Consider the following 19,881-nt stretch of genomic DNA (forward strand, 5'->3'; position numbering starts at 1 on the left):
AAAGACAAATAATTGGGTGTTAGAACAAATTAAACCAGAACTGTCAACTAGAAGCTAAAATGATGAAACTGAGATTATCATACTTTGGACACATCATGAGAAGACATGTTTCACTAGAAAAGACAATAATGCTGGGAAAAACAGAAGGGAGTAGAAAAAGAGGAAGGCCAAACAAGAGATGGATTGATTCCATCAAGGAAGCCACAGACCTGAACTTTCAAGTTCTGAACAGGGCGGTTCACGACAGATGCTCTTGGAAGTCACTGATTCATAGGGTCGCCATAAGTCATAATCAACTTGAAGGTACATAACAACAAGACTTTTTAAATTTTTAAAATTAGGGTTATTGCAGTATAGTGTTGCGTTATAATGCTGTACCTCTCTTTAATTAAAATAAAGGATAGCTATGTCCAATCTCAAAAACCAAGAATTTGGAAGTCGTGCTATATAGTCACCAGCATCAGGGGGGATGCGGGATCCCTAATTTAAAGGTGTACTATGAAGCCTGCCAGCTTAGCCATATGGTCTCATTTGTTCTGTGAGACCCAATGAAACAATGGGTGCATCTGGAGTTTACAGAAATCGTTGTGGGTTCCAATCAGTGTGTTCCCCTTTTATAAACACAAGCTCAAGTCCCTCACTTGGTTAGACAATGATTTCACCCTCACCATGTTTCGGGTATGGAAGGTGAGGGCACCTTTGCTAGCCCCTGGTTTGTCCCTTCTGGTTCCCTTGGCATTCCAACCCACCTTTTATAACAAATATAGGTTGAATGAGATGGTTAAATGGAAGTCCCAGCAGCTTTATAGGCTTCATGACTTTTACAGATGGGGTGGACTGCTAATGGAGTGGGAAGTCAGACAGAAATTTTAAGGGGTGCGGCTTTCCTGGCTGACTTGGAACCAAATTAATTCATTTATCTGTGCCCCAGCAGTAAGGGTTGCTGCAACTAGGACTCTGACCCAATGGGGACATCTGGTATCCTCAGATGCAGTGTGTTTCAAAGGGCTGATCTTGCAGACCTATAAGATGCTTGTTGAATATCATATAGGGAGCCCTGATGCTATGCGGTTGATCTGGGAGGGGATATAGGGGTACATATAGATGGAGCAGATTGGAATGCTTTGTGGGACAAACCTCCATTCCAAACTACCTCAGCCCAACATAGAGCGACAGCACTCAAAGTGCTGCACAGATGGTATCTCATTCCCAAGCATCTCTCTTGCATTCAATGTGAGTCCCCTACCACATGCTGGTGAGGGCATACCACTGTTGTAACATATCTCCATATGTGGTGGGAAAGTGCAAAAGTAACATCTTTTTGGCAAGCGGTTTTTACTGAAATTAAAAGCATTACCAAACAGACTGTTGAGAGAACCCTGGAAATGGCACTGCTTGAACTATGTATAGGACCTCTTAGACATCTTAAATCTAAAGAGCTCATTCAACTGCTGCTGGTCGCTGCCCGGGCAGTCATCACGGTGGAATGGAAGACCCTAGGTGGCACCTCTCAATTGTACCAATGGTATGACCGCACATGGCAACTTGCTCTCCTGGAGAAATTAACACAAAAGGTGTGGATGGCCTAAGGTCAGAGTAAGAGTGACACCCTCTTTGCCATATGGTTTGATTTTATTGACTATACTAACCAGCCAGAACATGGACGCTCCCCACCTTCAGCCTATGCACGGCAATGAATTTTGCTGTTATTTCTGGACAACCTAAAAAAGGAAGTGATATGGAGGTTAGACCATGCCCCATATTATAATTACTCTTTCTGTATTTTGACTTGTCCGTGTGTTTTATTGTATGTTTTCTGTATATTAAAAATTCAATTAAAAAGTTATTCAAAATAAAGTATAGCTGAAAAAGCATTTTAGTGACAAAAGAGTACATTGAATATGCTTAACTTCAGATGACCCTACTGCAGCAGCTATGTTGAGGATGGAATATAGTGGGACGTACACATAGAAAAAGTACAATGCTCTGATAATATGAAAATTCTATTGCAATTCTGCTTGTTGTAGCATACACCAGGAAGGCAATGATTGGGAAGTGCTAGGAGCCTCTTGTGACATATAAATGATTTCGAAGAAGTCAAGCAGTTTCCTTTTCAAATTGATTATTCAGTCTTCTACTGTTGGATATAAAAATCAATGTCTGTATCTGACAACTCTCCTACTTGGAAGAATTTTCCAGTCAATCAGACAATGCCATGGAAATTCTTGTTTTGTATTAGGTTGGAACCCAGTTTATTCGTGGTATATCAGGGGGAGAGAGAAAAAGGACGAATATTGGAATGGAGCTTATTACTGATCCTGCAATCTTGTTCTTAGATGAACCAACTACTGGATTGGATGCTAGCACTGCCAATGCTGTACTGCTCCTCCTTAAAAGGTATCTACAAGAAAAAGTACCAGCCTTTGGCTGTGTCTGGAATAAAAGAATACCTCTTTCTTCAACTTTGATGCAAGGAACTGTTATGTCAAAACTATGATTCCTTTGTGAGCCACTGGGATTTAGTGGATAGAGTTGGAGTTGGACCACGGTGACCAGCTGTCTTCAAAGCCCTACCTCACAGAGTTGTTGGTGGGGGTAAAACCCATGTCTTCTTTCCAGAGCTCCTTGGAGAAAAAGTGTTATACAAATATGGTAAATAAATGAGGGTTTGGAATATAGGCAAACAACCCAGCAACTTCAAAGTAAAGTTTTTGTTATTCAGAGAATCAATATTACTGTAGTTACTCTTTCCCACTTACAGTAACAGCACTTGTTTTGTCAGTGCTATAGTTCTTTAATGAAACCTGTAATCCTTCCAGCCTCATAACCAGACTCTGACAAATGAGGGAAGTACAGTGATAATAAATGCAAACTGGGTAGTGTGGTAAATGAGTGGGCAAGGCTTTGTATTCCTTTTTATGGTTTCCAGTGGCTCCTCAGTGAGGAATTGTAACAAGTCTTTAAAAAGCTCATTTTCTTGGAGATGTGTAGTGCATTTCTGTATTTACAGTTGAGCAGGTATTACAGAAGTACAGGAAGTATTAGTAACCTAACAATATCAATAATCTCAAACCCCGAAGCTGCTAGCCTGCTACCAGGTTTATATTGCCAAGACAGAGTTGATCCCCCCCCCAAAAAAAACCCCAATCTGCTGTGCCAAATGGGAGGCCTGGACCAGCTTTTCAGGTGGGTGGAACACTGACATCCCATCAATGCCTGTTATGCAAGTAGCAGTAGCTAATGGGCTCTACAGAAGAGAGAGAAGGGGGAGGAGCCTAAAGAGATGGTCTCTTCACGTTGTACAACTGTATATTCATAATGTTGACCTGTTTTTTAGCTTATTTCTCACAAAACCTTAAGCCAATTGACATCTTTCTTGCTGCCTGCTCTGTGTACAGGATGGCCAGGCAGGGAAAAACAATAATCTTTTCCATCCATCAACCTCGCTACTCAATCTTCAGACTGTTTGATAAATTGACCTTACTGGCTGCAGGAAGAATGCTCTATCATGGAGCTGCTCAGAATGCCCTAGAATATTTCAAGTCTATTGGTAAGGTTTCAGAAGCCTCTGTATTGAATATTGTGGGTTGTTGTAGTTATATGCCTTCAAGTCGATTACGACTTTTGGATACATTCACAAGATTTTCATGGTAAAGGGTATTCAGAGGTGGTTGACCATTACCTTCCTCTAAACCTATGGCACCCGTATTCCCAGGCGCTCTCCCATCCAAGTACTAACAAGGCCTGACCCTGCTTAGCTTCCAAGATCAGATGAGATCAGGTGTGTTCAGGGTAATATGGCCATAGATATTGTGGGTATGGAGGGCCAAACTATATGTGATTAGTGAACAGATCTCCCAATGTTGTTTTCTCCTCCTAAAGGAAGCTGTGGGGCCCCACAATCCAAGAGGATACTAGAGTAGGAGGACCTTGGGTCTGGCCCAGCACAGCTCCCTTTGTCTCGTGTTAAGGGGCACAGTCTGAAGAGGACCATACCATGTGCCTTTTCTATTTCAGTTGGCCTTTATAAACCTTCTGAAAGATACTCCAACTGTTGTTTTGGCAAATTTTGAAAAGAATAAAATGCCACAAATAAGGGGCATCTGCTAAGAATGACTGTACTTTTTTTGCTTTCCGAACATGGTGTGCATGGGTAATTCGGTGTACCCAGCCTTAAGCTAATTTAAGTCTACTTATTTTAAGCATGGGAATGCCAGTATTTATGTGATCAAAAGTTGGAGAAATCATGTAGTGTGTAATGTTTGATAATTTGGAGTCTGGATCCCTTATCCCAAGTTCTTTGCTGTACATTTCCGTTATCTGCTTGTTGAATGACCTTTTATTTCTTTGTAGGCTATGAGTGCGAACCATACAACAATCCTGCTGACTTCTTTCTGGATGTCATTAATGGAGACTCAACAGCTGTGGCTTCGAACAAAAATGATGAAATTGATATAGGTATGCAAAACAGTTTCTTTAGAGTTACCGCCTGCTGTGCAACATGAAGAGATGAATTTTGCAATGGTTAGCTTTATCCAGGATGTGGTCAATGCGTTGTTGTGGGAGGGAGTGGTTCCAGCTGCCCTGAAAGAGATGGTGATCCGATCGCTCCTGTAGAAGCGCACCCTGTGCCCATTGGTTTGTGACAACTACCACCCTGTCTCAAATAACCCCTTTTTGAGGAAGGTGATAGAGAGGGTTGTGGCGCAGCAATTGCAATCTGGGTTCAGGCCTGGTTATGGGATTGAATTGGCCTTGGTTGCCCTGATGGATGACTTTTATTGGGAGAAGGAAAGGGGACCTTGTTATTCTTGATCTCTCGGCAGCTTTTGATACCATTGACCATGGTATCCTCCTAGGCTGACTTGGTGAGATGGGTATTGGAGGCACTGTTTTATGGTGGTTCTGATCCTATCTCCAGGATCTTATTATTATTATTATTATTATTATTATTATTATTATTAGATATCTCCCAGCAGGAGCCCGCCCTTCCTCCCAGCATCCCGCCCTTCCTCCCAGCAGGAGTTTTCAGAGAATAGCATTGGGAGATTGTATTTCAGCCCCATGGCAATTCTGCTGTGGGGTGCAGCAGGGTACCATCTTGTCCCCAGTGCTGTTTAACATCTATATGAGGTCCTTGGGAGCGGTCATCAGGAGATTTGGGCAAGGTGTCAGCAGTACACTGAAGGTACCCAGCTCTCTTTCTGTGTAACAGCTGAATTGGGAGAGGCTATGCAAACCCTGGTCCGCTGCCTGGACTTGGTGGTGGGCTGGATGAGGGCCAATAAACTTGAGTCTGAATCCTAGCAAGATGGAGGGGGTGTGGGTTGATGGTTCCCGAGTTCAGATAATTGGTCAGTTGCCTGCTTTGGATGGGGCCATACTCCCTCTTAAAGAGCAGATTTGTAGTCTGGGGGTGCGCCTGGATCCATCTTTGTTGCTGGAGGCGCAGGTGACCTCAGTGGCTAGGAGTGCCTTTTACCAACTTCGGCTGGTAAAACAGCTGTGGCAGTTTCTGGACTAGGATAGCCTGACCACTGTTGTCCACGCACTGGTAACCTCCAGTCTGGATTATTGCAACGTGGTGTGTGCGGGGCTGCCCTTGAGGCTGATCTGGAAGCTGTGACTGGTGCAAAATGCCAGTGCTTACTGGGGCAGGGTATTGCCAACATGTTATTCCGTTGCTGAAATAATTGCACTGGCTGCCCATTAGCTACTGGGCCAAGTTCAAGGTTCTGGGTTTGGTCTACAAAGCCCTATGCAGCTCAGGACCAGGATACCTGAAAGACCATCTTATCCCTTATATACCCAGTCAATCACTGTGGTCTGCAGGTGAGGGCCTCCTGCAGATACCATCTTATTAGGAGGTCTGTTCCGCACAACATAGGAAGCAGACCTTTAGTGTAGTGGCACCTACCCTGTGGAATTCCCTCCCCTACAACATTAGACAGGTGCTATCTCTATTATCTTTTTAGCACCTACTGAAGACCTTCCTCGTTCAACAAGCTTTTTAAGTAGAGACCTTATCCCAGTTAACGTCTGTGTTGAAATTGCTTTTTAAGATGTTTTTAAAGCATTTTAAGATGTTTTTAAAGCTCTCCAAGATACGTCAGTAGAACCACTGATTTGTATAGTGCAGATGCCAGCAGATTGCTCCTTTCAGCTGTGGCCTGTAGTCCATGAAATCTTATGTCCTAACAAAGTCGTTGGTCTTTAAGTCATGGCACATTTCTTTCTTGTGCTTTGTACTCTAGCAACTCCTATAGATCCAGAAGATCTTATTCAATGTAACCAATTTCCCCCCCTCTCTATACTCTGAAGATACCATTGATGAATGCACCAGTCATGATAAGACATTGGCAGAGAAATTAGCAGAGAAGTATTCTAGTTCTGCTTCCTATGAAGAAACCAAAACAGAATTAGAAAAGCTGTCTTTGGGGAACCAAAAGGAGACCACTTTTCGAGAAATCACCTACACCACTTCCTTCTTTCACCAGCTCAAGTGGGTCTCTAAACGGATGTTCAAAAATCTGCTAGGCAACCCACAAGCCTCCATAGCACAGGTAATCCTAGCCATTTAAAGTGTTATCTTATCCATTTTACACACCAGTCCTACAACTCTTGCCGCAGTTTGTGAAGCTGGTGAGGTGCTGTTATGCTGATTCATGCAGGACACAATCTTAAGTCATTGGGGGCTTAAAGTCACATCAACCACTATCGTTAAAATGCCTGGGAAATAGGTATGTTCTGAATTGGTACTGGACAATATGTAGGCGCCAACCACACATCTGGGGAAGAGCAATCCAAGCCATGGCACAACAACAGAGGTTTTATTTTGTATTACTTCTTTTATTCTGTTGTCTGTATCACTTTGAATAACTAGGAGTCAGCACTCTCTTAAATTTCCCCTTCCACGTTTCTGTCCCTGCCTCCCACCACCATCTGAAGCTTTCTGTTCATATGCTTGTCTCCAGGATTGCAAAATATTATTATTATTATTAATAATAATAATAATAATAATAATAATAAAACAGCAGCTAATCTTGTCTCCCAACTTCTTCCTGAGAAGCAGTGCCCATGCCACTGAGGAGACCTATGAATTGGGGCTCAGGGAAGTACATGCACTGTGGGCCAAACTACAGTCTTCATAGAGATTTGAGTTTAGGAGCCCAGGTGTCTGCCAACCATCTAAAACAGGGGTACAGAATCTCAAGGTCGGGGCCCAGATGCATCCCTCCAGGCCTCTTTATCTGCCCCTTGGGATGCTCCCCAGGCCATGCCCCCTCCCGAGGCACCCTCGTTTTCCCTAGGTCACTTCCCTCACAGGCCTTGCTTCATATCATCCATGAGTGTTTTGCCTGGCTGGAATGGCCCTTGAACTCCGATAATTACTCTCGGTTCTCTGGATATGTGGTTGTGTGTAGAAATTAGCCTGTTGTACAAAGGAAAAATTCAGATTTGTTGCTCTGGGCACTTTTGCCTTTGGCCCTGCCCACTGCTGGCATGTGACCCCCCACCCTCCCCCAAAGGTTGCCCCCAAATTAATGTGGTTCTCAAGCTGAAAAAAGGGTTTCCCACTCCTAATCTAGGATGTGGCAGCAATAAGGTAAGATTTGAAGTGGTGAGTGGGGGGACGGTGCTTAACCCAAGGCAGCTTTATCCCTGCATTCTCTTCTCCAGGTGCTTTTCTCTGAGCCCCAACAAGCAAGCATCAGGATATTCTGAAAGAGGAGAATTATCTTGGGAAGGGGAGCGCGGGGGAGAAGAGGCAGGCAAAAGAAGGGTTGACTTTCTCCCACCCTTGCACCTTAGAAGTTGCGCTCTATAAAACACATAATTAGATCTATTTGATTCCTTGTTACGTCTTTGCTATCCACAAGCCAAAAATCTCCTCAGAATGCTGGAGTTAATGGCCTTTGATTCTGTGTTTGCTGATATTATGGGGATCTCTCTTAATTACTTTGTAAAAGCTTGACCTTGTGACAAGAATCATGCCCTTTTAGAGCTTTGTAATCTTCCAGGGTTAATGGTCCTGACTCCCCTCCCCAATCATTTTGATCTCTTTAACCTCATTAGGAATTGATTAGAAATGCGATCTTTGAATGCTCCTCAGTTCATTTAGCCCTCTTTGTTAAACTTCTAAAATTGGTCTTGCTATGATCCTTGTTTTCTACTACAATTGGCTTAGTGGTTGGATTATCCTTGACATTTGGTCCTGTCAGCAGGTTCTTAGCACTGTGGTACCTTGTATGGAGGGCCCTTTACTGTTCAAGCCCTGCTGCTAAAAAATGGTACTAAACTGCCTAATACTATCATCTTGGCTGCATTGTTAAATCATTTCTACTTAATTCTTGACACATAGACTTAACCATTCTGATAGTGCCAGTGAAAGACATTTTGGGTCCAAATTGCACCTCATCCACACTTTAAAACAGCCTTCTTCAACCTGGTGCCCTCTAGGTTGTTGGAGTACATTTCCCATCAGGCCCAGGCAGCATGACCAGTGGTTGGAGATGGTGGGAATTGTAGGGCAGTTTGGAAAAAATTGAAGACTGGAGAATCCTTCATCCATTCAAACACCAGTCTTTGCCCTCAACCTCTGTTGCAGCCCGGTGCCCTCCAATTATGTTAGTATTCCAATAGATATTCTACCTGTTCAAAAAATAAAATGTTCATAAACTGTGATGCTTAAAAAAACCCTTGTACACCTATCTTGCCTGTCTTTCGCAATTGATAAGTCTTGAACCGACATCCTCCCTCAAAGTATGTTCTGTATATAATCACAGCCATTGCCAGTTATGATACTTATTTTATATTTATTTATTTATTTATTTATTCAATTTATATGCTGCCCCATAGCCGAAGCTCTCTGGGCGGTTTACAACAGGTAAAAAACATCTGACATACAATTAAAACCTCATATTAAGCAGTTTAAAAATAAGTTAAAATATCAAGAATTAAAACATAATTAAACACACACTAAAATGCATATTAAATACTACTAAAATGCTGAAAATGCCTGGGAGAAGAGGAAGGTTTTTATCTGACGCCGAAAAGATAATAATGTTGGCGCCGGGCGTATCTCATCAGGAAGAATATCCCATAGTTTGGGGGCCACCACTGAGAAGGCCCTTTTTCTTGTCACCTTCCGGGCTTCTTTCTGAGTAGGCACCCAGAGGAGGGCCTTCGATGTTGAGCGCAGTGTGCTGGTAGGTTCATATCGGGAGAGGCGTTCCATCAGGTATTGTGGTCCCATGCCGTACAAGGCTTTATAGGTTAAAACCAGCACCTTGAATCGAGCCCGGAAACATATAGGCAACCAGTGCAGGCGGGCCAGAATCGGTGTTATATGTTCGGACCGCCTGATCCCAGTTATCAGTCTGGCCGCCGCATTTTGCACGAGCTGCAGTTTCTGAACCGTCTTCAAGGGCAGCCCCACATAGATTGCATTGCAGTAGTCTAATTTAGAGGTTACCAGAGCATGGACAACTGAAGCAAGGTTTTCCCTGTCCAGATAGTGGCATAGCTGGGCCACCAACCGAAGCTGGTAGAACGCACTCCGTGCCACCGAGGCTACCTGAGCCTCAAGTGACAGGGATGGATCTAAAAGAACTCCCAGACTATGAACCTGCTCCTTCAGGGGGAGTGCAACCCCATCCAGAACAGGTTGTACATCCACCATCCAGTCAGGGGAACCACCTACTAACAGCATCTCAGTCTTGTCTGGGTTGAGCTTCACTTTATTCGCTCTCATCCAGTCCATTATCGCAGCCAGGCATCGGTTCAGCACCTTGACAGCCTCACCTGATGAAGATGAAAAGGAGAAGTAGAGCTGCGTGTCATCAGCATACTGGTGACAACGCACTCCAAAACTCCTGATGACAGCACCCAGCGGCTTCATGTAGATGTTAAAGAGCATGGGGGACAGAACTGACCCCTGCGGAACTCCATATTGGAGAGCCCAGGGTGCCGAGCAATGCTCCCCAAGCACTACCTTCTGGAGACGACCCGCCAAATAGGAGCAGAACCACCGCCAAGCAGTACCTCCAACTCCCAAATCCGCAAGTCTTCCCAGAAGAATACCATGGTCGATGGTATCAAAAGTCGCTGAGAGATCAAGGAGAATCAACAGAGTTACACTCCCCTTGTCTTTCTCCCAGCATAAATCATCATACAGGGCGACCAAGGCCGTCTCCGTGCCAAAACCGGGCCTGAAACCCGATTGAAATGGATCCAGATAATTGGTTTCATCCAAGAGTGTCTGGAGCTGGTCCGCAACCACTCTTTCTAGAACCTTGCCCAGGAATGGGACATTCGCTACCGGCCTATAATTATTAAGATTTTCTGGGTCCAGGGAAGATTTCTTCAAAAGTGGTCTCACTACCGCTGCCTTCAGACAGCCTGGGACCTCTCCCTCACACAGTGAGGCATTAATCACTTCCCTGGCCCAGCCGGCTGTTCCATCCCTGCTAGCTTTTATTAGCCAAGAGGGGCAAGGGTCCAGAACCGAAGAGGTCGCACACACCCGTCCAAGCACCTTGTCAACATCCTCAAGCTGCACCAATTGAAACTCATCCAAAAAATCATGACCAGGCTGTGCTCCAGATACCTCATTTGATCCAACTGCTATAACATTGGAGTTCAAGTCCTGACGGATGCAAGAGATTTTATCCTGGAAGTGCCTAGCAAATTCATTACAGCGTGCTTCAGATGGTTCTACCGTGTCCCCAGGGCCAGAATGTAATAGCCCTCTGACAACTTTAAAAAGCTCCGTTGGACAGCAGATAGATTTAATGGTGGCAACAAAATATTGTTTTTTTGCGGCCCGTACTGCCCCTAAATACATCTTGGTATAGGCACTTAACAGTGCATAATTGCATCCATTAGGAGTTCGTCTCCATCTGCACTCCAGCCGTCTCCTATTCTGTTTCGTTGCTCTCAGCTCTGAAGTATACCATGGAGCTGTATGAGCTCTACATAGGAGAGGGCGCACAGGAGCGATCATGTCAACTGCCCGGGTCATTTCAGCATTCTACAGTTCGACCAGTGTTTCTACAGGAGCGCCAGTCCTATCAGCCGGAAAACTCCCCAGAGCCTTTTGAAAACCATCCGGATTCATTAGTCTCCGGGGGCGGACCATCTTAATGGGTCCTCCACCCTTGCAGAGGGGAAAAGCCGCTGTAAGTCTAAACCTCAACAAGCGGTGATCTGTCCATGACAAAGGGGCTGATGTAAGACTCCCTACATTCAGATCACCATCTCCATGTCCAGTTGCGAAAATCAGGTCTAGAGTATGCCCTGCCACGTGTGTTGGGCCAGTAGCATATTGGGACAACCCCATGGAAGCCATGAAGTCCTGAGCCGCCCCAGATAAGGCGGCCTCAGCGTGGATATTGACATCCCCCAGCACCAACAGTCTGGGTGATCTCAACAATACATCCGAGACCACCTCTGTCAGCTCAGTTAGGGAGTCTGTGGGGCAGCGGGGTGGACGGTACACCAACAGAATCCCCAATCTGTCCCCCTGATCCAACACAAGGTGCAAACACTCCAGACCAGTAATTGTATGGACATGGTGCTTGGAGAGAGAGATGGAACTCCTATAGACCACAGCAACCCCCCCCCTCCGGCCCTCAGATCTACCCTGATGCTGAACCAAGTACCCCGGTGGGCACAGCTGGGAAAGACTAACTCCTCCCTGCTCACCCACCCAGGTCTCAGTTATACACACCAGATCAGCTGCCTCATCCACAATTAAATCGTGGATGAGAGAGATCTTATTATGTACCGATCTGGCATTTAGGAGCAGCATCTGGAGATTGGAGAACTGGCTGATAGGACAACCAACAAACCTATGGGTGTGTGGAGGACCGGAACCCAGCACAGCCATTAGCTGCCTGGGCCGAGTTCCCCTCACCTGGCAAGTCCTCCACACAACGTCATATCTCCCTCTACCCATCACTACACTAATTGGGGCCCCCTCAAATCTTCCCAGTCGAAGATTATTATTTATTATTATTATTATATTTCAAAAGTATAGCCTGATTTCTCTTTATCAGATAAACTTAAAGCTACTAACAAACCAAATAATAAAACACATTAGGGATGCAGTTCTATGCTCTAAGCTTGGGAGAAAGCCCCATTGTACTCAAAAGGACTTACATCCAAGTAGATATAGATAGGATTGGATTACACTGTAAAAAATCAATACAAAATAAATAAATGAAGCAAATCCATCACACTACAGTATAAATAGCAGTAAGAGATAAAAATAAGACCTCACTAAAACAGCAATAATCAGAACAATAAGAATCAATGGTAAAACAGAAAACAACGCAGACAGCTTCAGGTGATTCCAAATGCCTCTTTCAAGAACCAGATATTTATCTGTCATGTAGTTTTTGAGCTACCAGGAGGATCAGCCCACAGAATTCCAGACTTCTATATGAAACCATGACGACTGTGGTGCTTGTGATGGTTGGCAGATTCTCTAGGTCAGGGGTTCCTAAACTGGTCCATGAGCTTCATTCAGGTGGTCTGTGGCATGTCCATATGACAGATTCATATTGATTTTTACTTGTATTTTATTCTTGTATTTCTTACGATGAAATACAATATATTACAACTTGAATTCTGTGGAATGCAAATTGTTACATTATAAACAATGTAAGAAATAAAAACAATAAAAATACAACTAAAAATCATACCACATCTAGTACAGTCATTAAAGGCAGAAAAATCATTAAGCGGCCCGTCACGACCATCAGCATTTTTCAGTTGGTTCTTGGAGGAAAAAGTTGGGGAACCACTACTGTAAAGTATTTTGTTGTTATTGATGGCTCCAATTTTCAAAGAAACAAATGTGCTTTGGGCCCTGCTGGAACAGGGCCCCTAAATTATATTTGCCTTCAGACTTGTTGTAGATTGTGAGTGATGTTTGCACCATTACTGCATGTAAAATACCACTGCTGTATATTTTGTTGGATTGTTTGTTTCAGCTATGTGTTACCATTTTCCTGGGATTAGTCGTAGGTGCCATATTCTTTGGGGTGACAGACGATGCTAGTGGTTTGCAGAATAGGTGAGTAATTTGGAGCTGTGTGATGATAAAACAGCTGCTGTTTGATTCTAGAAGAAACTTTCAACACTGAGACTTGAAATGCAGTTCTATCGCTTTAAAACACAGCCTGGCAAAATAATGATTAGTTTCTGCTTGGACCTTGCACATTTTTTTCATTCTTAAGTTGGATAAGGTTGTCAACCAGCCACTGTCTTAATGCTCGACTTGTAAAACCAGGCAATGTATATTTTGGTATGAAAATACAATACACTTCTGACTGTTCCCTGGCTCTGACCATTTGATCTGCTGCGTATCCCTCCAGCTCTTCCCTTAAAATTTTGGGTTCCTCCATGCTCTGCTGCTCTCCTGCAAGACTATGTGCTGGCTCCTCCTACTCTGGCTCCACACCCTCCCAGGGGGCTAGTGTCTTTAAAATAAGTTGGCAGCTGCCCACTGGCACGCACTGGAAAGCCTGTCCAAGCTTTTCTACCACAAATAGAAGTTCTGCCTCTTTTTCCCCACAGCAGGTGAAGGTTGGGTGAATGGGACTGGGAGAGAGGCAAAGTATATGAAGCTGCTCTCCGCTGAATTGGGCTATTGGTCCATTTTGGCCACTACTGGGTATTCTGAATGACAGTAAGGATACAGGCCTCTTCCATCACCTGCTCTCCTTATCCTTTGATTTGTGGTGCTGGATTGAACATGTGATCATCTGCTTCCCAGCAAGTGCCCTGCTACTGAGCTCTGGGCCTTCCAAAAGCCATGGCCGGTTAGAGTCTTTCTGACAGCATTAGTGTCCTGTCTCTGCTTTGCAGGAGCTCATGTGGGCATCCATACTAGAGACTCCAGAAGCCTGACCCACAAACTAGCAGGATTTTAGCTAGTTTATTTCAGTTGGGGTTAAAATAGTGTTGTTGGTCTGTGGATTTCAGCCCTATTGTGCCAATACTGTGAATATTCTTTTCAAATAGAACCAAACAAAATTGGGACTTTATGCACTCCTAAGAGATAGGAAGGCTGTAGTTCATACATCAGGGCCCTTGTGTTATAGGCCTGTACAGGCCTCATAATAGGAGGGGGCAACATTATCGCTCCCTTTCCAATGTTAAAAGGTGAGTGGTTCCATCTACACAGAAGAGGGAATTAACTGACCACAGAATGCTGGCTGACTGTTGGGGGGGGCATGAAATGGAAAATCATGGGTGGGATGAATGGAATGGAGTGTCTTGCAAGATGGCATGGCTGGCTAGCATCCTTAACAGGAACACTCCACGTTGCAACATTTTGCAAGAGGTCCCACTGTAGTCTTATATATTTTTGCAGCTGTACTTTGTACTGTATCTGGAAAAGAGATATTTTACATTTGGTACAAAGAATAGAGCCATCCAGCTTCCAGTCCATGTGCTATGTGAAATTAATGTTAAGAAAAACAGGCAGTATGCTGCTTTGCTGTTGGAGCCCAGCACTGCCTAAAAGGCTATTTGAAAAGTCACACTTGCAAGTCTGTCTCCTGTTCCTTTTCTACCAGTATCTTGTGACTGCTGTTTGTATGCCCTGCAGTAGGACTGCTGGGAAAGCAGTGGCACAGCCAGCCATTGTATATGGGCTAAATAAAGAGGGAATTGGGTGGCAAGGGAATATATGAGGAAATAGGATTGTTCAGGGACAAGTTTCTTAATGAAGTGAGTTTTGAGGGGACAAGAGGCTCATTTTAGCTAACACCAAGTTATTTTTTAAAGGCTTGGTTTTGGATAATTGATTTATATAGTGGTGATCTGATGTTTTCCCCGATAGAATTGGTGCCATGTTCTTTATGACCACCAATCAGTGCTTCAGCAGCATTTCCGCGATTGAACTTTTTGTTGTGGAGAAGAAGATATTTATGTAAGTAGAACATTGCTGAACAGGCAACACTGTTTTTTAAGCACTACTGATTGTGGGTTCTTTTAGATTGCAGTCCCAAAAATGTACCTCATTGTGATTGGTCAATAAGACATTTTCTTGCATTTATTAACCACTCACAGCTATATGATCTCTTGGAAACTCACAAAACCATTATATGAGGTACTAACGATGTGTGAATATGTGCAAACCTTGATTAAATTAGTCATTTGAAATTTAACCATAGATTAAAGACATATTGGCCTGGATTGAATGTAACGCTAAGTCAAACCATGTCATAGTGCAAAGAAACAAGTGTCTGGGCTCCCAGAGTAGAGATCATGGCTGCTTTGTTCCTTCCCATTTGTTTGTGTTAAGCTGTGGTTTGCCTTACATGGCACCTGAACCCAGGCTCATGATTTAGCTCTCTCTAGACAAAACATAAGCTATAACCCAGGATGGAAGGATCTCTCAGTTTTGGTTCTCCCAGTTTCTCATTTTTCCAGTCTTAAATTCTGTTCTCCACATTTCTGTAGCAATCTGCATTTTATAAAATCCTCATGAAAATTCTTTAGCATTTATTCTAATAAACACATTTTTAATATGCAGTTTTGACTAATGTACACTTTTTTCAAGAAGTTTCTCTTAATATAATACACTTTTGTATGTTATTTTCACTATTCATTCTTATGCACAATTTCCCCTAATATAAACATTTTTGTAAAGATTGCTAGGTTAGAGAACTGCATCACAAAATTCTGATGAGAATTTGGAAAGATGGCTGTGTGTCAGTTCGCATATTGTTTCAGAAAATGTGAATTTGATAGATTTGGCTTTAAAACCAAACAAAATTCTCCCCATCCCTAGCTATGACCAAGGTTCGTCCTATGGTTTACAAGCTCATGGTTCATCTAGAAGAGCTAAACCAGAATCCAAGGTTCAAACAACATATTAAGCCAATCACAACTTAGCGCAGCAGCAAAACAGCTGGAGAAGAGCAAAGTAGTCACAATCTCCTCTCTAGGAGCCTGGATGTTTGCTAGTTCACATGAAACCATGGCTTGGCTTAGTGTTGCGTGCAAACCAAGGGCATTGGGAGAAAAGTAAAGCAGGAGAATGAACTGAGAAAGGTATGGATTATTTTAATTAGATGGATGTTGGTTTGCTATGAACAGCAGACAACACCATTACTGTTGTTTTGTGATTAATTTGTAACTTATTATTTCTATTAAATTTATTACACACCCCTCATCTGTAGGTCCCAAGTTGGGTCACAGTATAAAATATAGTATTAAAAACAGTTTAAAACAAATTACATTTACAACTAGAGAGGGTTCTAAAATATATATTTCAAGTATCAAAAGTCAGGGTGAAGAGTTGCATCTTCAGCATATGATGAAAGCTGTTCAGTGAAGGTGCCATTTCCTGTGGGGAATTCCACAACCTGGGGGCTGAAACAGAGAACATACCACAAAGGTGATACATATTAATGGTCCTCTCTGTATTACAAACATATTGGGTTGTACCCAGACCTAGTCATACTTAGGAGTAGACCCCCTGAAATAAATGAGATTTAAATTAGTTATGATTAGACCAACTGAAATCAATGAGTCTTAAATTAGTTCTGTTTTAAGCATGACTAAATTTAGATCTAATCTATTGGTTTTATGACTTTGTTCTATTTCCATCCCAAGGAATCCTGGGAAATGTAATTTAGTGAAGGGCTGAGAAAATCTGTGCTAGAGACACTTACTTCTCTAACAAACTACGATTTCCAGGCTTCTCTGAGGGGAAAACTGTTTTAAATCTGTGCCCTGGATGAACACAGTGCCCATGTCTTTAAAATGATTTAGCTTCCTGTGTATCATATTTTTGACAGACTGAGACATCAAAGTTTTGCACATGTATGTACAGATGCTGTTATTCTAATCATGATAAATTAAAAGTTTTGTCAAACTGCATATAACATATCTTGTTGTTTCTTTGGTGAAATTATTTGAGTATTTGATTACCTGACTTGGTAATATTTTGTGTTTATATTATAGACATGAGTACATCAGTGGATACTACAGAATTTCTGCATATTTCTTCTCAAAGCTAATGGCTGATTTAATACCCATGAGGACTTTACCGTGCATTATTTTCACGTGCATTGTTTATTTCATGTTAGGCAAGTATAATGACCTTTAAGCTGTACAGTAGAACTATGCAAATGTGTCCTGCAATAAAATGCTGTTGTACACAATACTCCTGTTCAAGTTGCCAGGCAAGTAGCTCTGCCTTCTTCTAGGATATTTCCATGTTTCTCTCCACTATTTCTTTTTGTACTTCTGTAAACTTTGGGGTTCTCTCTTATTCCTGCTGATGCCTTCCTTTTTTTCCATAGATGATGCCATTTTGGCTACACGATCCACATCCAGAGTACTGAATTATTGTTAGCATGTAATATACAGTATATGGCTGCATACCCACCATACATTTAAAGCACATTGTTTCTCCCAAAGTATCTTGGGAACTGTCATTTGTTAAGAGTGCTGGGAATGGTAGCTCTGTGAGGAGTAAACTACTGTCAGGCCCAGGATGGGACTCAGGAACCAGACTGGTGGTTGAAAGCAATTCAGTTTTTATTAAGGTAATATCCAAACAGAGACTGCGCCTTCTCATGAAGCAACACAGAGTTACAGATCCTGCGACGTAGAAAGAGAGTTGACAGAGCAAGGGACTGCTATTCCGCCTGTCTCTTAAGAAGGGGGCAAACGGGCGTGAAGTCTTTCACTCCGCCTCAACGTACCCTCAGTCACCACCCTTCTTCCCCCCCCCCCTTTCTTGTCTTTTCAACTGTCTTCGAGTACGCGGCGACGGGGGAAGCACGGGCCCCTCCCCTTCTGAAGTCTCTGACTCCGGTATGGGGGAAAGAGGGGGGTCAGGTTTTAAACTGTCTTGCGGTTTCTCTTTGCTTGTCTCTGACTTAGGAGGCCCTCCCTCTTCCCCCACCTGTTCTGAACTTCGGAGAAGAGGAGGCGTGGGAACTTCAAGGGAAGGCTCTGAGACTGTGAAGCTTTCAAGGTCTCCGTTGCTAGGCAACTCTATCTCTGGAATTTCCTCTTCTTCTCCTTCACTCCGGCGAAATGGCCCCCTCCCTTTCCTCCTCTTCTTCTGAATCCTCAGGACCCCAACCCTGCACCCTGGCAACTACAGTTCCCCAGATTCTTTAGGGAAAGTGCTGTATGGTGTGTACGCACCTACATCTATATTGTATGTATATAGTATATTCCTGTTCCTGCTAACCTTGCAATTATTAGTGTGAGAGTATGTGACTGTTTTTAAAATGTTTTTATGTCTTATTATTTTTAAATGTTTTAAATATGTTTTATTATTATCACCATCATCAACAACATTTACGACCCACCCTTCACCCAGAGGACGCAGGGCAGGTTACAACAATGTTAAAATATGGCATTTAAAGCAACCTAAAGTCACAAAATAGGATGGGTCCTAAAAATATATGTCTGAAGTGTCAAAGGCCAGGGCAAATTGCATTGTTTTACTACTTGGTTTGCCACCCTGGGCTCTATTGGGGCAAAGGGTGGGATGTAAATTTAATTAATAAATAGAAATAAAAAAAATGATGTGGATAGAATGTTGACATCTGAATCTAGGCGACAACTTCTAATCTTATTTCATTGATCGGATGCGTTCAGTCATTACTTGGCCCAGGTTCTATCATGATGAAATCAGGAGAAGGCCTTGAGCTTGCTTATTCTCCCCTGCTCCTCCTCAACATGAGAAGAAGGGACCAAATATACCAGCACACTCAACATTTCTTCGAAAATGGAATCTTCTGTTTTGGTGGTGAGCAGGGTAAGGAAGGAGCAGGCAAGGATTTAATCAAGATCAAGGCCTGTTCCTATTCTTCCCTTTGGCATAATCCCAAAGGCAAAATAATGGATGAGTGGACCATGGGCAAGTTTCCCTCTTTCAACTTTCTCCCTAAAATTACAATAAGAGTGTGTTACTTCGCAGGGTTGTTGTGATGATGCATAAGGGATGTAAAACATGTTTCCCATTCAGACATTATTAAAATAAGAATGTGTGATTATGGAAATAATGTGTATGCAGTGTTTAGGTTGTATAATAAACTAGTAATGTGGCGCAAAATTTTACTGCAAACTCTCTGCCAACATTACCCTTCTTCTATTCTCTTAAGGTCTGAAACCAACAGCAGAGGCCTTCTTTATAATGATGTTTACTCTGATGATGGTATCTTATACAGCTACTTCTATGGCGCTAGCTATTGCCACAGGACAGAGTTTGGTGGCTGTAGCTAATCTACTCATGACCATCACCTTTGTTTTTATGATTGTGAGTATCCTTAAATTGTTCATAGGCTGTCACTAGCATTGTGGCAGCTAGGAAGCTGAACAAGGCACATCCCTGGACATGCAGCTAGCTGAATCTGTGAAAGTCCACAGATATGTTTTTGGGCCAGTAATACCAAATGGAGACAGTAGTCAAGAAATCAGAAGAAGGCTAGGACTGGGGAGGGCAGCTATAAGAGAATTGGAAAAGATCCTCAAATGCAAAGATGTATCACTGAACACAAAGTCAGGATCATTCAGATCATGGTATTCCCAATCTCTATGTATGGATGTGAAAGTTGGACAGTGAAAAAAGCAGATAAAAGAAAAATCAACTCATTTGAAATGTGGTGTTGGAGGAGAGTTTTGCGCATACCATGAACGGCGAAAAAGACAAATAATTGGGTGTTAGAACAAATTAAACCAGAACTATTACTAGAAGCTAAAATGATGAAATTGAAGTTATCATACTTTGGACACATAATGAGAAGACATGATTCACTAGAAAAGTCAATAATGCTGGGAAAAACAGAAGGGAGTACATAAGAACATAAGAAGAGCCTGCTGGATCAGGCCAGTGGC

The 19,881-nt window shown here is 42.9% G+C and overlaps 1 protein-coding gene and 1 pseudogene across 3 annotated transcripts in view; one reads left to right on the top strand and one right to left on the bottom strand.

Annotated features, from left to right (window-relative positions):
* The window catches only part of LOC133363736 (broad substrate specificity ATP-binding cassette transporter ABCG2-like), a 57,093-nt gene that overhangs the window by 25,653 nt on the left and 11,559 nt on the right, over positions 1-19,881 (top strand). For all 3 annotated transcript variants that reach the window (XM_061583055.1, XM_061583056.1, XM_061583057.1), the window contains 8 exons: positions 2,240-2,397; positions 3,399-3,550; positions 4,354-4,458; positions 6,322-6,563; positions 12,999-13,081; positions 14,855-14,944; positions 16,987-17,111; positions 19,149-19,303. In XM_061583055.1, the coding sequence (XP_061439039.1) occupies positions 2,240-2,397; positions 3,399-3,550; positions 4,354-4,458; positions 6,322-6,563; positions 12,999-13,081; positions 14,855-14,944; positions 16,987-17,111; positions 19,149-19,303 (1,110 nt within the window). The remainder of the gene's footprint in view (positions 1-2,239; positions 2,398-3,398; positions 3,551-4,353; positions 4,459-6,321; positions 6,564-12,998; positions 13,082-14,854; positions 14,945-16,986; positions 17,112-19,148; positions 19,304-19,881) is intronic.
* LOC133364603 (5S ribosomal RNA) lies at positions 3,692-3,809 on the bottom strand (annotated as a pseudogene).

The sequence above is a fragment of the Rhineura floridana genome, chromosome 9 (genome assembly GCF_030035675.1).
Source record: "Rhineura floridana isolate rRhiFlo1 chromosome 9, rRhiFlo1.hap2, whole genome shotgun sequence".
In the NCBI taxonomy this organism is placed as follows: Eukaryota; Metazoa; Chordata; class Lepidosauria; order Squamata; family Rhineuridae; genus Rhineura; species Rhineura floridana.